A 15,344-nucleotide genomic window follows, 5' to 3' on the forward strand; every position below is an offset into this window, starting at 1 on the left:
ACTTGGTAGAAAGGGAAGGAGGAGGTAAAAAAAGGGAGTCATGCCTGAAAGACAACTTGGTTGTCAGAAGAACCTATGTATTTGTCACCAGCAGGGAAAAGACTGTGGTATTATGAAAGGTTTTATTAACAGGAAGGATTATAGTAGCTGTAATGAGGCAGCAGACCCCTCCATAGGACTGTCCGTGGGGAAACACCTCGGTCCCTTCCTCTGGCCATGGCAGCAGGTCAGGGTCTGCGGGGAGCAGCCCTCCCCAGCGCCAGCCTCAGAGCTCAAGAGCAGTTCAGGACCTGCAGAGAGAAAGGCAACATGAGCCATGTTCCTGCAAAGGGACAGGAAACACCCCACAAGCTCCAGTGATGGTGGCCTGTTGCAACAGTAACAACAGGGCACATCCTTCGCTTCCCAGCACCAAACCCTCCCTGTCCCAAATTCCTCCTCCGCTGAGAGACCCCAGACCTGAGCAGCAGCCACACCGTGGCCTCCCAATAGCACCAGGAGCTCCAGCTCCCAAAGGTCCTCCTGCAAAATGGTGTATTTCTCTTCTAAGAGAGACATGTGGGTAGGTTTCTGTAACACTCTAGTTCAACTGCCTTTTAAATTATAAAAGCCAAAAAGTACATGCACAAAACCAGAAACTGTGAATTCTAACGCTGTATCGATCTGGAGGACAGCCGGGAGCTGGGGGTCCTGCTTTCACTGTCTCCTTCAGCTCCCCAAAAGTACTTAAGTCATGTGAGCCATGAGCGCACGGATCAGTACCTCAAGGTCTGTTCTAGCACTCAGCCAACAAAATTGATGACGACGAGATGGAGGATGGTGTTTGCAAAGAGGAAATCGGCAAATGCTCGCTCTGGTGAAATGCCTTGGAACTCGCCTTTGTTCTGGGGGTTGATCTGGATCCGAAGGCAAACTGCACAGCAGGGAAAGAACGAGAGGCGGGGGATCACAACAGGCAGTCATGGCGGGAAGCACCGTCCTGGGGCAGCCCGGCCCACCTGGTCCCCGTCCCACAAGAAAGGGTAACTCTGTCTCTATTGTAAGATGAGCAGGACACTGGCAAGTGATATGCAAAGGGTTTTTATGCAAAGTTTCCCCATAGCTCTAAATATCAGGGTGGTCAGGAGAGTCCTGAGGGGAACAGGCTTATAACAGGATGGGACTTGCAACGAAACAGGAATATTTTTGTGTTCTCTACTGGGTGTGCTGGGGAGCACTGCACAGACGATCCCATCCAACCTAAATGATCCTATGATTCTTTTGAGGGGAATTAAAGGGCAGCAACACCCTGAAGCAGTCACTGCTGGTCTGGTTCTCACCAGCTGCTACAGGTCACCAGTACAGGACATAACGGGGAGGGCTCCTGAGTGCCGGGAGCAGCTCGGACACCCCGGGGCTGACAGGAGCCGGGCTCTGGGGAGCATAGGGGCAGCATCCCCGCGGGGTCACAGCTGCTGTGGAGCCTCCTGCTGCGGGGCAGGAGCCGGGAGGCCCGGGGGAGGATGGGGTGCTGGAGCTCCCTGGCTGCCCCGACAGGCCTGAGGCTGTTGGGGGTGCCCCCCTGGGCTACCAAGGAAACCCTGGGTCACCCCCGGGGATCTGGGCGCTTCCAGGGCCGCCCTCGGACACCGCGACCTCTGGGCGCCGCTGGCGGGGCTCAGGCTTCGCTACGGACGCGGGCGCGGAGGGGATCCCGGGGACCCGCGCGGGCACTGACCGCCCAGGATGAAGCTGCCGACGGCGGAGATGAAGCCGCTGAGGAAGGAGTTGAAGGGGAAGGTGCCCACGCCGAGGCAGTAGCCGAACTGCAGCGCCCCGGTGAGCAGCACGTACAGCAGGTAGGCGTCCAGCACCTTGAGGCGGCCGGACGTGCCGCTGCCGTACTCGCTCAGGAACCGCCGCAGCACCGAGCGCACCGAGCCCGACATGGCAGCTGAGCTGGCCGGAACTGCCCCAGCAAGCGCTTCCGGGGCACCCGAGGCAGCGCAGGCGCGCGCGCGCCGGGTCAGCGGACGCTGCGCAGAGCGGCTCCCGTGCCCACAACAGGGCGGAACTCCGGGGCGCTGTGCGCATGCGCGCCTGCGGAGCCCGGAGCGAGGCGGGAATCCGGGAGGCGATCAGACATCTTTGTGATTTCCACCACATAGAGACCCACTGACTGAGTCAGAACGGCCCGGATGTGCCTCCACAAACGTGGTACTTTAATCTTCAGCATAAAGTGATGATTTTCTTGTGATGGTGCCTGAGAACCAAGACTCAGGTCTGGGTGTCACCTGCTCTGCCCCATATCACTGCCCTCCCTGTCCCCTCTGAAAACCCCATCTCACAGGATAAGCACAATTGTGTCCCTGCTGTTTTCATCCTCATAACTTTTGAGCCTTTACAGGGAGATCGAGATGGTGAAGGAAAGCACCCAGGCAGGGCGTCCATAGAAATTCAGGAATCAACAGGTGGCTCAAAAAGGTGATGCAACCAAACTCTAACACACCTTTGCCCAGGTTGGGGTGGATTGTGTCTGGAAATGCTGATGACAAATGTAATTAGGGGAGGTTCCTGCACTGAACACTGTGAATCAAGAGTGTGAGGACCTTCACTGTGATGGTGCCTGGGAACGAAGACTCGGGTCTGGGTGTCACCTCTTCTGCCCTGCTTGTTCTCCCTGAAACCCCATCTCACAGGAAGGCCAAGAGAAAGTGCAGCTTTTTCACTCTTCCTTCCATAGGTGGAGCTCTGGGCCTGGAGAAGCTGAATGCCATTTCCAGGTGTTATGGAAATTGTGTCCTGGGGGGTGTCTGCCTTGGGATTTCAGGAAGACAGCACCGTGTGTCCCTGTGGAGGATGAAAGCTCTGAGCTGGTGCACTGTTTCAACACCCCAGGTGATGGCTGTGATTCTGCTCCTGCCTAAATGGAAATGATGAGAGATCTACTTCCATTACTAAATTACACTACTAAATGGACATGATGAGAGTTTTACTTGCAAAACAAGTGTTTTGCATGACATTGCAGAATGGGAGTTCCCGACACAGCCTGGACTTTTGGGGTAAAGCAAAGAGGTCAGCAAGTGGGGTGCAGCAGGAGTCCCTCATTGCAAGTGAAATAAATAACTTACACTTTTTCTATGGATAAACGTTGAATCCAATTCCTTGTATTCCTTAAACATGTGTTCATTAGAGCATAAGCAAAACAGCGCTGGGTGCGCGGGGGATTCGCTCCGCCCAACACACACACCTTTAAACAATAAGAGGTGTGCTTAAATACAGTAAGGTGTTACATATTCATAATGACGCCAGGAACGCCTGTACATATTCACACCCTTTCCCTGCTTCTTATTAAAATGAGTCTCAGAGAACCATTTCCAGTCTCCTCCCTGACCCCCCCCCCCGCTGTGCCTGCCCAGTGTCACTTGGTGAATCTGAGGAGGGGTCTTTGGGGTCTTTGATGAAGGCTCCTTCAGCTTCGTCACAGTGAACTTTGTACCTTTGGCTCATTATGAGGAATTGGCTGGAACCCAAGCTGCCAAGTCAATTGAAACCAGACTGGTGCCCCCTTTTGCTGTAAATCTTGGCTATCTTGTCTCCTCAAGGTTGCAGCTGGTGCTGTAAAACTTCTTATCTCGGCATTCAATGAAGCCCTGCTTTTTTCTTAGCACAATTGGTTACATACAGCTCTAAACTAGATATTAATTATGTGGCTTAAAGTGTTAGCTTGTTAGTAGGCCCTTATTATGTAGTTGCTTAACCCTTAAAATGTTAGTTCCCTCTATCAATATAACTCCATAAACAAGTTTCATAACTTTTTTAAGCAGAACGTAACCACTTTTTCCTTTTTCCAGGTTCAGAGCCCGTGCCTTATTTGGTTATATCTGTAAACATTAAAAATCTTAGCACGAATCACAACTGCATTTCTGAAATGAGTCACTGCTATTGTGCCTGCTGTTGACACCTCTAAACACTCGTCTTTTCCAGTGTGCACAGCACTGCTGTCAAGGCAGAAACCACAGAATCGTAGAATCATTTAGGTTGGGAAAGATCCTTAAGATCATTGAGTCCACTCTACCCAGTAAACCATGTCCCTAGGCGCCATCTTTCTGGAGGCCAGTGGCCCATTTTGCCAAAACGCAATTCGGGAAGGGCAACCACTGGGGAATGTGTCAGCTCCTTCCCACTCCACCTCCACCCAAACCAAACATGCTGGAGGCTCTGAACTTGAGGTTTCCTCTTGAGTATGAAACAGGTTCAGCCCAACTAGAAGAAGACTTAAGCAGTGAGAATTCATCTGTAGTGTAAGACCCCAGCTGGCAGCAACACTGATATCCCTGCATGGTAGGTGAATTTAGGCTGTACTTTCTGGCCATGTTTAGCTCTGCAGGTGCTGCTGGTTTGTAGCACAAGGCACGTGTTGAGCTCAGAGCCTGAAGACACTTGGCTTCACACTGCTCCCAAGGAGGGTGTTGGCTGCCTCCAGGCACTTGTCCAGCTGGGTCACTGCAATCAGGGAGAGACAGGGACACACGGGGAGTCAGGCAGGAGGGAGAGCCCACAGATGGAAGAGAGAATGGGGACACAGGACTCTTTCACCTGTCCCCAGGAAACTGTGGTTCTGCAAAGGGGTGAGGCAGGTCCCACTGGAGAGAGGAGGGAGGAGGCTGTGCTGTAGGGATCAGTAGGAAAAGGACCCTCAAGACTCACCAGCATGGCTGCAGAGCCAGGTCACAGTCTTGGCCTCCAGCAGCTCACAGAGGTCTTGGTAACACTTGCCCTTTCTGTTCAGCCAGGTCACAGCCAGGACTGTGGCCCAGATGCTTGGCTCTATGTCCTGGAGGAAAGCAATGACTCGGACCAGCACACAGTGCTGAGCATCCCCCTGCCCCCTCACTGCTTCCCACCCCTTCCTGTGTGGCTTCTGGATTCCCATCCCTTCATTCCTTTCTGGTTGCCCTTTGTATGCCAGTGTTGCCACCAGCCAAGGGGTTCCCACTGCCCCAGTACATCACACTGCCACTGTAAGAGGTTCTCTGCTTACCTTACCAGGCATCTTTCCCTTGATTTCAACCTCATCAAGTTCCAGCACAGAGGCCAAGCCAGAGCTGGGGGCCCAGGAGCCATCTACATTCTGCAGTGCCACCAGCTCCTGGCACTCAGCAATGGCTTTGTGAGCCAAGGCCCAAAAGTTGGTGAGCACAAAACAAATGTTGTGGGATCCATATACTTGAGAGAAGAAACAGATGGTGGTGGTGGTTTATATGCTGTGGGAGAAGATGTGAACAGGAAGGTTGGGAGTATCACAGGAAGCTGACCTCTGTGCCATATCCCAGAACACTATCTCTGCTCTTCTTTAGGCAGATACTTGCAGTCTAAGCCCCTTCCTGCATGTCCTCAAAGCAGTCCAATGTCCCTTTTTGGACACCCCTACCTCACCCTCAGCTTTGACCATTGTCTCTTCTGGCATTCCTGCCCAGCCATGTCCCAAGACCTCTCTTGATACCTTCCCCCCACCACATCTTAGCCAAATGCGTATTTATGATCCAGCACCACCGCTATCCCCTCCCTGGATGTCTCTGATCTGGGTTTCATATTTGCTGAAGGACTTGCAAGTTTAAGGGTAACAAAGTAAAGTGTTAAAGGCAAAATTAATTGGTTTCCATGCCGTGGGCAAGAGGTGGCAGTATAACCCTACTGTAACCTGTTAGATTATCCCATACCTTTTGAGCAAGCCCCGCACTGAGGCAGGGCAGCAATGCCATGGGCGAGTCGATGGAGGGCAAGCCATGGTGCACACGCTGCTGTCAGCCAGCCGGGTGGGACCCAGAGGCTCGCAGGATAGCAGGAGGAGACTCTGCTGGAGCCACAAAGCTCAACAATCTGGCAGGGGACGAATGACTGGCGCAGTGGCAACACTGCCAGGGGCCCTTCAAGAACAGTGAAAGGGGTTGAATTAAGCAGATAGGAAAGAAGGACCTGGTGGTGATGAGGCCTACCCTGTGAGACTGGGGGGTCCCTGTGGCTGTGGTTCCAGCTCCAGTGGAATGAGAACATCTCACAGAGCTGCGCCACCAGCTCTTTCCCATGAGTGTCTTTCCTTACCTTGGTAAGAGGTGACTCTCTGTGATGTGCGAACCCCCACATAGCTGGTAAAAGGGCAGATGATCCCCGAAGTGAGGCTGATTTCAACTGCACGATGCCTTGGTTCATTCCCTGACCCACTCACAGCCTCTAGCAACAACCTCTTCAGCAAGCATCTTGCAGCCAGACGATGCCCAGCCAGCCTGGGGAGAGAGTGGGGTGAGGCCTGAGGGAAAACCTGGATGCCAGGGTCCTCATCTGTCTGAAGGAGGTGATACCCAGGTTTCTGAGTCCTATCCCTGTGAGGTCAAAGCAGGGAAGGACAGCATGCTTGGACACTTGGGATCTCTGCCAGTTTGGGATTGCATGTGGAAGGTGAGCATGCACAAGCTGTCTGGACCTCTCTCTGCTGGACTCTGTGTTAGAAATGAAGGGGATGCGTGCATCTTTCCTGGGGACAGGTTCTCACCGGCCATCTCCCTGTGGGCACAGTGAGAATTCAATCATGTGAGTGACATCCTGGCCGTCCAGGCTGTACTGCAAGGTCATGGCCCCCTTGGCCACTGTTGTATCCTGGGAACACATGGGAAGCTACTGGAGGTTACTGGGGACACAATATGGTTATTGGGGGATATCAGAAAGTTACTGGGAGGCTATTGGGAGGTAACTGGATGTGACTGTAGTCCCAGCTCTCACCTGTGCCTGTCCATGGATCTGGACATAGAGGAGGCTGTGCTGACCCTGAAAGATGGACTGAGGGGTGTCCCCCAGCACCTCAACCTCCAGACCATGGGGCAGGGTCCAGCTCAGAGAGATTCCCTCAGCTGCTGGCTTGAGGGCCTGCTTCAGGCACTTCAGCACCTGGGGAGAGAGGGCAGGACACTGGGGGCAGTTCACAGCTCTGCCAGGGTTCAGCCCACGGCCACCAGTCTTGGGCTTCCCTGGGGTCCAATGGAATGTGTGGGGTAGCCTGTGCCAGCTGGGTTCCCTGGGTGCAGTCAGGTCTGTGTGTTATAGTGCGGTAGAGCCTGGGCACCTGGGTTCTCAGTGGGGTGGGGTGGTGGGGTAAAGTCAGGGGAAGCTGCAGTGCCTGGGTTCTTGGGGCAGCTGGGTCTCAACTACTGTGTGTGGGCAGTCCAGGTGCTGGGATACTGGAAGTCAGTGTGTCTGTGGAATAGAAGGGGGACCCGCCGGGGCTCCTGGGTTCCTACCACAGCTGTCATACTGTTGTCAGAGGAGATGTAGGCAGCTTCACCCCCTGTCTCCCTGGCCAAGGCCAGAGCGAGGGCAGCGCTGTCCTCAGAGAAGAAGAAGAGAAACACCTATGGGAGAAGCAGGGAAAGGTGTTAGAAATGAGAGTCAGAGGTAGGTGCAAGGATGCTGGAATAGAGCTGGAGAACACAGGCTGAGTCAAAGCTGAGGGAACAAATTTGGGGTGCAGAACAAGGGGGCAGGAGGAAGAGCAGGGGGTGAGGGATGGGTTGGAGCTGGGCTTAGACAGGCAGCTGGCAGAGGAGAGCTGGGACTTGGAGCAGAGCTGGGGTCAGTCTATTGAGGCTGGGGCAAAATTTGGGGGCACATCAGGGTGTACAACTCCTGTGCCTCAGTCTCCCTACCCAGTCTGTGAAGGGTGCCTTGGTTGTAGGAGTAGAATGCAAGGACTCCCACGTGGGGGCTTGGCATAGGAGAGCTGTGCAGGGTGGGAAGGGTCTTTGGGACACCGGAGGGGCCCAAGGGTTGGGACAGGCACTGGTGAACAGGGGTCCTCATCAGGAAGGGAAATGACTTAGCAACCAAGGAGGACTTGGGGCAGAGGGTCCCCATTACCGGTGGCTGTTACGGTAATGGCAGACCTCAGCTCAAATGGCTTCCTTGTCAGGGGGTGGCCCAGCCATGAAGAGGAAGAGCTGGGAGACGGGGGACATGAGTGGTGGGGCCCTGCACAGGGACCCCAAAAATGGGAGAGCAGGTTACTGAAACGGAGAGAGGGGCCCAAGAAAGAGGCTTCCTGGAGAAAGACTACCCAAGGGAGAGGTGTCAACTTGGACAGTAACCCCCAGAGCTGCAGACCAACCTCCCCGTTCCCCCACACCCCACAGTATCCTTCTTGTTCCCTTGTGACCACCACACACTTTGGGTGGCTCCTTCCACCCACACTCCTGTGTCCCCTCTCTCCTCCTTCGACATTTGTCCCCTCGCCCCTTCATGACCCTGCACCCAGACCTGGCGCGTGTGCCCACGGGGACGAGGGGTATCGTAGATTGAGCGGAGGGTTCCCAGCAGGTTGGTGTCACCCAGACTAGAGCTGGTGGAGGGGATGCGCTGCATGGCCTCCATCACATTGTCCTGAGTATATTCAACACTTTGCCTGCAGAAGACACGGCATGTTTGGAGAACACATTGCTCTGTGCTGGCCCTAGTGCTCTCTGAGGCCCTGCCCCATAGCGTGTCCCACAGCTATGGCCTAGGGTGTTCTGCAAGTCCTTGCCCCACCCCATAGAAGTTCTTAAAGAGACCTGGCTTCATAGTTCCTACAAGACTCTGCTCAACAGACGTGTTATCCCATGATGCCACAAAGATCCCATCTCCAGAATCCAGCCCTGGCCTACAGCACCCAACCATACTCCACACCAACCAGCTGATTTTAGAGCATGCACACCTGCCCTCCAGCATCTAACCCTGCTTCACAGCACCCATCCCACCCCACAGCAACCAGCCATGCCCCACAGTATCCAGCTCTGCGCACCAGCACCTAATGTAGCCCCATAGCACCCAGCCTGCCCTATGTTTGCTCACGGGTAGATGCCCTCAGAGGTTTGTCCATAGCAGTAGATGTTGAAGTAGCAGCCCAGGGGCAGGCTTTTGAGAAGGAAGAGCAGAGAGTCCTGTGGAAAGACACAGCAGACAGGTCTTGGGAAGCACTGGCCAGGGGCTGGGGGAACAGATGCCTTTTCCCGCAGTCTGGACCTCCTAAAACCTTTGGACTCTTCTGGATGACCCAAGCCTTGAACTCCCCTGGGCACCTCAGATGTTTCAGGACCATTTCAGGCCTCACCAGTCCCCCCTCACGTCTTGGTCCTTCTGTAAATGCCTGCCCTGGTCTGCTGCCCCTCAACCTGCTCCTCCGCCCCATCCTGCTCCCTGCTCTCTGGGGGTACCTGTGCATGCTCAAGAAACGTGGTGTCCAGGAGGAAGATGAACTCTCCAGACTGGTGCTGCCGAGGCACCGCCTCAGGGATGCTGGGTGCCAGTGTCACCAACACCATGGGGTCACCAAGCAGGGAACCTGGAGGAGGTGTGGGGTCGGATGAAGGCCAAGTAGGCATCCCCTCCTCCTCCTCCTGGTTCTGATTCTCTTTGTGCTTTCAGCTTCCACCATCCCAGAGCCCATGATAACCCGCACTGGTACCTCAATACCCTGCTGTACTGTCTACCAGTTACAAAGCCCAGAGCCCCACTTATTACAACCCAGTGCCTCCAATACAGCTACCCAGTGAACCCTAACATAGAATCATAGACACATTTTGGTTGGAAAACACTTTTCAGATCATCAAGTCCAACCATTAACCTAGCACTGCCAAGTTCGTCTCTAAACCATGTCCCTAAGAACTTCATCTACATGTCTTTTAAACACCTCCAGGGATGATGAATCAACTGATTCCCTGGGCAGCCTGTTCCAATGCCCAATAACCCCTTCCATGGAGAAATTTTTCCTAATATCCAGTCTAAACCTCCACAGCACAACTTGAGGCCGTTTCCTCTGCTCCTGGCGCTTGTTCCTGGGGAGCAGAGCCCGACCCCCCTGGCTCCAAGCTCCTTTCAGGCAGTTCAGAGATCAGAAGGTCTCCCCTCAGCTCCTGTTCTCCAGCTGAACCCCTCAGGTCCCTCAGCCGCTCCCATCACACTTGTGCTCCAGCCCCTTCCCCAGCTCCGTTCCCTTCTCTCGACTTGGTCCAGCACCTCAAGGTCTTTCCTGTAGTGAGGGGCCCAAAACTGACCCCAGGATTTGAGGTTTGGCCTCCCCAGTGCCCAGTACAGGGGGACAGTCACTGCTCTGGTCCTGCTGGCCACACTAGTACTTATACAAGCGAGGATGCTGTTGGCCTTCTTGGCCACCTGGGCACACTGCTGGCTCATAATCAGCTGTTTAGTGACCCACACATCCTGCTATATCTGATACCTCACCACAGTGTCCCAAATACTCTACTCTGAAACCCCAGGACCCAAACTACCCCATCTGAATGCCTCCCATTTCCATCCCAGTGTCCAGTGATATCTTGTCCCTCAGAATCCGCAGTGTGCCCCCATGCCTCCTGCAACACAGATGTGCCCCTCTGTTCCCTCCCCAGCTGCACTCACCTGTGGGGCCCCAGGGTCTCCCTTCTCTACCACAGCACTGAATGCAGTGGGCTCTCCAAAATGCACCACCAGCTCCAAATCATGCTGACTTGAGGGGCTGCCAGCCAGGGAGACCTGGAGAAGGAATGCCTGGTCAGACACAGGAGGAGGGGACCAAATTCAGAATTTGGCCAGAAGCACAGGCAGTGATCACAACGCACTCCCTTTTCCTTAGTGATGCTGCCCCTCCACAGCTGCCCCAGGGTCCTGGCACTCTGGAGGGCACACCTGAGCAGTGCTGCGGTCCTGGGCAGTGTAGACCGAAGGGGAGAGGTTGAAGTTGGCACGGACATGGGCCACTCCACCGGGTGACTGCAGGCTGGCAGTGAGCAGCAGGCTGTAGGGCAGCTTGCCAGTATTACAATTCCAGGCTGCAAGGAGAAACATGGCACTGGGGAGGGCAAAGGTTCTCCCTGCAGGAGTGGCGGCGGGGGGGATTTGGCATCCATATATAGGGCATAGGGAGAGAATTGGGGGTTGTGAATAACGTGCATGGAAGGCCCCATCACTCTCTTTATGGGAAATGTGTGGGAGGTGTGGATCCCCTCATGGGGCACAGGGAAGTATACGTGGATCTGTCCAGGGGCTGCATGGTGGAAAAATGTGGGTCCCCCTGTGAGTCCCAAGGGAATTTTCATTGAGTCTGTTCATAAAGTACATGGGGAGTCTATGGCCCTTCCATAGGATGTGTGACTGGAGGGCAGGGTCCTTGTGGGGTCACTCACCATAGAGTGTTGTGTAGGGATGCAGTGTAGGTGGCAGCACAAAACGGGCTGCTCCATCTGGTTCCTGCAACAGCTCTTGGACATAGCGCAAGGTCACGACCGCCTCCCTGCCAGGGGACAGAGTGCCCAGGAAGCAGGCAAACACCTCACCCGGATATTCAGACTGATCCTGAAGGTATTCCATGTTCTCCCAGCCTCCTGTAGCCTCGTGCAGTTGCTGGGCCTGGGTGGGAAGGGGGAGGCACAGAAAGCTGATCACCAGGCAGACCGTGGGCTTCTCATCCTGTGCCCCTGTGTGTGGTGGTTCACCCATTCATCCCCCGGTGCTGGTACCTTGTCCCGTAGCACGGCCTGGATCTTGGCATCCTTACTACGGGTCTGGAAGGAGCAGATGGCCATCTGGGGGCCCAGGGGGAAGACGAAGAGCACTTCTGTGGAAATCAGACTCTTGTTCTGGTAGATGAGTTCTGAGGCCATGTCAGCCACATAATCCTGGGTAGTAACATCCACCACAGCACTACACAGAGGCACTGTGTGCAGAGGTATGCGGAGCAACTTCCCCAGCAAAAAGGATCCTGTTGCTGTTGAGAGAGATGCAACCTGTCCATCAGCATCCATGAAAAACACAAGGAGGTGGGTGGGGCTGCTTCAAGTATGTGCCTGTTCCCACCCTGGAAACCAAGCCTGGGCGACCAACACTACTGAGGATCTAGTGTAGACCTGCCATAGAGCAATGTCTGTCTCCCCCACCCCCTCAAGCTTCCCTTTCCCACATACCTCTGTTCCCCACCCTTTTCCTGCAGAGCTCTTGATATTTCCTACCCTCGTTTCACGCTGAGATCATCCTGTCCAGGTATTTCCCCCTCTGGCTGCCTATCCTTCTCCTTTCTTTGTCCTTGTTTGAGAGCATCCCCATCCCCCAAATGTCCCTCAGCAGGCTGAACCCCAGCTCACTGTCATGGGTGTAGGATTTTCCTAGAAGTCCAAAGCTCTGACACAACATTGCTGGAGGCCTGCAGACAAGAAAGATCCACAAAAACCACCAGGCAGACCCTATTTGGGAAGATTCTGTGTTGTTTTCCCAGACCTACACACATAGCTGGAAGCCCCAACCCACCATGTACAGCGAGAGCAAAACCAGGGATTCAGAAATCCCTTTTGATGAGCACTGGAACATCACCGGGTGTATCTGTGCTTTGAGGAGGTCTGCACCCCACCCCCACCATGGGAGGATTTTGAAGACAACTGAGGGATAGCAAGGGAAGATGGAGGGAAGATGGCATGAAAGCAAGAGCGGATGGATGGATGGATGGATGGATGGATGGATGAGACCATAGTGGGATGAACAATACATGGCTATTCATCCATGGCTGGCTGGATAGATTGACAAACAAGGTCCATTTTGGGACAGATGAATGCATAGGTGGACAAACAGAGAGACATCAGAATTTTGTTGAAATGGATGGATGGACAGGTGAAGCAGGTACCTATCACAAATAGTATTGTGTGAATGTAGCTGCACAAGAGATAGCACAAGTGAGGGTATGTTCATGGAGCAGCCTGTGAGAGCAGGTTGAAAGTCCAAATAATGAGGGGAAACATGATGGAGAGAGAAAGGAGGCCAAGGTCAGATATTCCATGATTGCAGAGCAAATCCCAGAAAGGCACTGCAGGGAGGGCACAGTTCAAGTGGCGGTCTTGTGACCAGGTGCCAGGAGGCGAAAGGGACCACCCTCAACCGCAAACCCACACACAGAGATCTCTCTGGTTCAGATATATTTGCCTCAGTTTCGCCAGTTCCCACTCCGGGGTGACAGGGTAGGGAGCACCAGAAAAATCCTCAGCATCATGCTGACGGGGTGGACAGACAGAGCAAGTAGGGTGCAAGTCCTCCAGAGAGTAGGGGTGAATAGGGGCAAGTCCTTCCCAGTGAACAGGGACAACGAGGAGAGAATAAGGACGCAATAACACAGTGAAGCACAAACAACTGGACACTCACCAGAATCAAGGCCGGAGTCAGCAGGGACGGACTTACAGTCAGATGGATGGAGAGATGGAAGAGGAAGGGAGAGAAAAAGGGGCAGCCGGATGAGACACGGGGACAGGGGAGGGAAAGACAGAGCAAGAGGTGTGGAGAGAGGCAGGGGGCAGGGCTGAGGGGCGGAGACACGTTCACCCCCATCCCTTCCCCCCCGGGGTCGCTGCAAACCCCTCCCGAACACCCGAGCTGTGGCTGTGCGGGCAGCGGGGTCCTGGATGCCGGGCAGCCTGCGAGGCTGAGGGGTGGGATGAGAGAGGGGATCGGACCGGGGTCCATGGACACCCTTCCCCGCCTCGGAAGCGAAGTGGGGAGTGGGCGGGAGCGCCTGCGACCTGCGCTGCGGGACACGGCCGCACAGGAGCTGCTACGGCAGCGGGGGCGTCTGCGCAGCCGCCCTGGGCGGGGAGCGCAGCCCGACGGCCTTGGTCCCGGGGACGCAGCGCGGAGGGCGCTGGAGTTCCGCCGCGGCACCGCGGATCCCTCCGTGGGACTGCTCATCCCTCCGTGGGGCTGCTCATCCCTCCGTGGGGCTGCTCCTGCCCAGGGGCAGTCTTCCGAATCTCCCCACACCGCCTCCGTCTGCGCGCCTGGTGCAACGGGCAGCAGCTGACAAGGGCCCCCTGTGAGCAGGGCTGTGTGTCCTGTGTGCTGAAGAGGTGGCACCTGTCCCTCCAGGAACCTGCCCCCTTGCCAGCCCTGCAGCACTGGCTGCAGGTGTGGAGCCTGGGCTCAGGTCCATACACTGATTAGTGCCAGGCTGGCCGCTAACTGGGTGGTGCATTGCAAAAACCAACATAGTGGACAGCTGAGGAATGGGAAGAGTTGGCAGACTTACACATTTTTGACCTGGGTGTTTCTGCTCATCAGCTGGACTGAGATGCTTCGTCTCCACCTTCCTTGCATGAGCCAGCATCATCCTCATGGCTTCCCAGCCACCAGCCCCTGGCTGAATCAACCCACCTCGGTGGTGGTCTTTAGACACCAACCTGTCACTTGGCCACCAAACCTGGGCAGCTTCCTCCAATCTACCTCTCAGGATTGGTGTGATTCTCAAAGAACACCACTCCAAGGGCTCTGCTGACAGTGTGACAGCCTCCATCAGCACAAACAGCCTGATTACAAGGAAATATTTTCCCCTGTAGAGTCTAAAGCATTGGAATGGGTTTCCCAGAGAGGCTGTGCAAACCTCCATCCTTTGAGAGTTTAAAGTTCTGACTGAATGAGGTCCTGAGTGACCAGATCTCGTAGCTGACCCCACTTTGAGTAGGCAGCTGGACTAGAAATCCTGGAGATCCTTTCCAACACACGTTATCCTGTGGTGCTGTGGAAGTTTTATCTTAAGATAGCCTTAGCTAGTTTGCGAATGACTGGTTGGACAAAAGCATGATATTTAAAGTGACAGATTTTAGTTTTACTTTCAGTGGTGGTAACTGGGAGGACTGCTATTGATTTCTGAATATAAACATAACCATTTTTAACTGTTGCAAATTCATACTGGTGGGAGAAATTCCTATAAATTATTTTGAAAGAGAAAATGCCATCAGACTCCTGTTATTATGCAGAAAATCTCCATTAAGTCATAGTCATAACAAAAAGCTGAACACTTTTGTTTTGGGGAAATAGCTTCTAAACAATCGATTTCTTTGTTTCCCATGCTGTAAATGACTGGATTCATCAGTGGAGGTAGCAGTGAATAGAGAACATTCACAGTGAGCTCCAGAACTGATGGGGCAAGGGCAACGTAGGTTTGACAGACAGTGATCCCGGTGGAAATGAACAAGAAGATCCCATGGAGATGAGGAGGGCATGTGACATAGGCCTTGTGTGACCCATGCTGAGGGAATGTTACGCTGAGCAACAGGTTCCTGACGTTCAGAGGGAACTTCTTGTGTTTCAGTTCGTGCCCATTGCCCCTTGTCCTGTCACAGGACACCACTGACAACAGTTTCACTCTGTCTTTTTCATTCTCTCCCAGCAGATGTTTATATACATTGATAAGATCCCCCTCAAGCCTTCTCTTCTCAAGGCTAAATGATCCCAGCTCTCTCAGCCTTTTCTCACAGACAACGAGGGCTGCTCTGGTTCTTCATCATCTCCTTGGCCTTTCATTGGGTTCA

At 54.2% G+C, this 15,344-nt stretch overlaps 2 protein-coding genes across 2 annotated transcripts; both read right to left on the reverse strand.

Annotated features, from left to right (window-relative positions):
• Window positions 1-105: 105 nt before the first annotated feature.
• Window positions 106-1,965, reverse strand: DAD1 (defender against cell death 1). The gene is made up of 3 exons (XM_065856298.2): window positions 1,718-1,965; window positions 763-913; window positions 106-290 (listed from the first exon to the last, which is right to left on the reverse strand). Exons 1-2 carry the CDS (start codon window positions 1,926-1,928, stop codon window positions 783-785), a joined length of 342 nt encoding a protein of 113 aa, XP_065712370.1. The 5' UTR covers window positions 1,929-1,965; the 3' UTR covers window positions 106-290; window positions 763-782.
• A 2,440-nt stretch (window positions 1,966-4,405) lies between these two features.
• Window positions 4,406-11,663, reverse strand: LOC139829644 (von Willebrand factor A domain-containing protein 5A-like). The gene is made up of 13 exons (XM_071818114.1): window positions 11,520-11,663; window positions 11,187-11,409; window positions 10,690-10,832; window positions 10,423-10,536; window positions 8,860-8,948; window positions 8,287-8,431; window positions 7,275-7,385; window positions 6,760-6,924; window positions 6,533-6,636; window positions 6,085-6,266; window positions 5,024-5,208; window positions 4,690-4,816; window positions 4,406-4,485 (listed from the first exon to the last, which is right to left on the reverse strand). Exons 1-13 carry the CDS (start codon window positions 11,661-11,663, stop codon window positions 4,406-4,408), a joined length of 1,812 nt encoding a protein of 603 aa, XP_071674215.1.
• Window positions 11,664-15,344: the final 3,681 nt, after the last annotated feature.

This window comes from Patagioenas fasciata, chromosome 22 (genome assembly GCF_037038585.1).
Source record: "Patagioenas fasciata isolate bPatFas1 chromosome 22, bPatFas1.hap1, whole genome shotgun sequence".
Classification (NCBI taxonomy): domain Eukaryota; kingdom Metazoa; phylum Chordata; class Aves; order Columbiformes; family Columbidae; genus Patagioenas; species Patagioenas fasciata.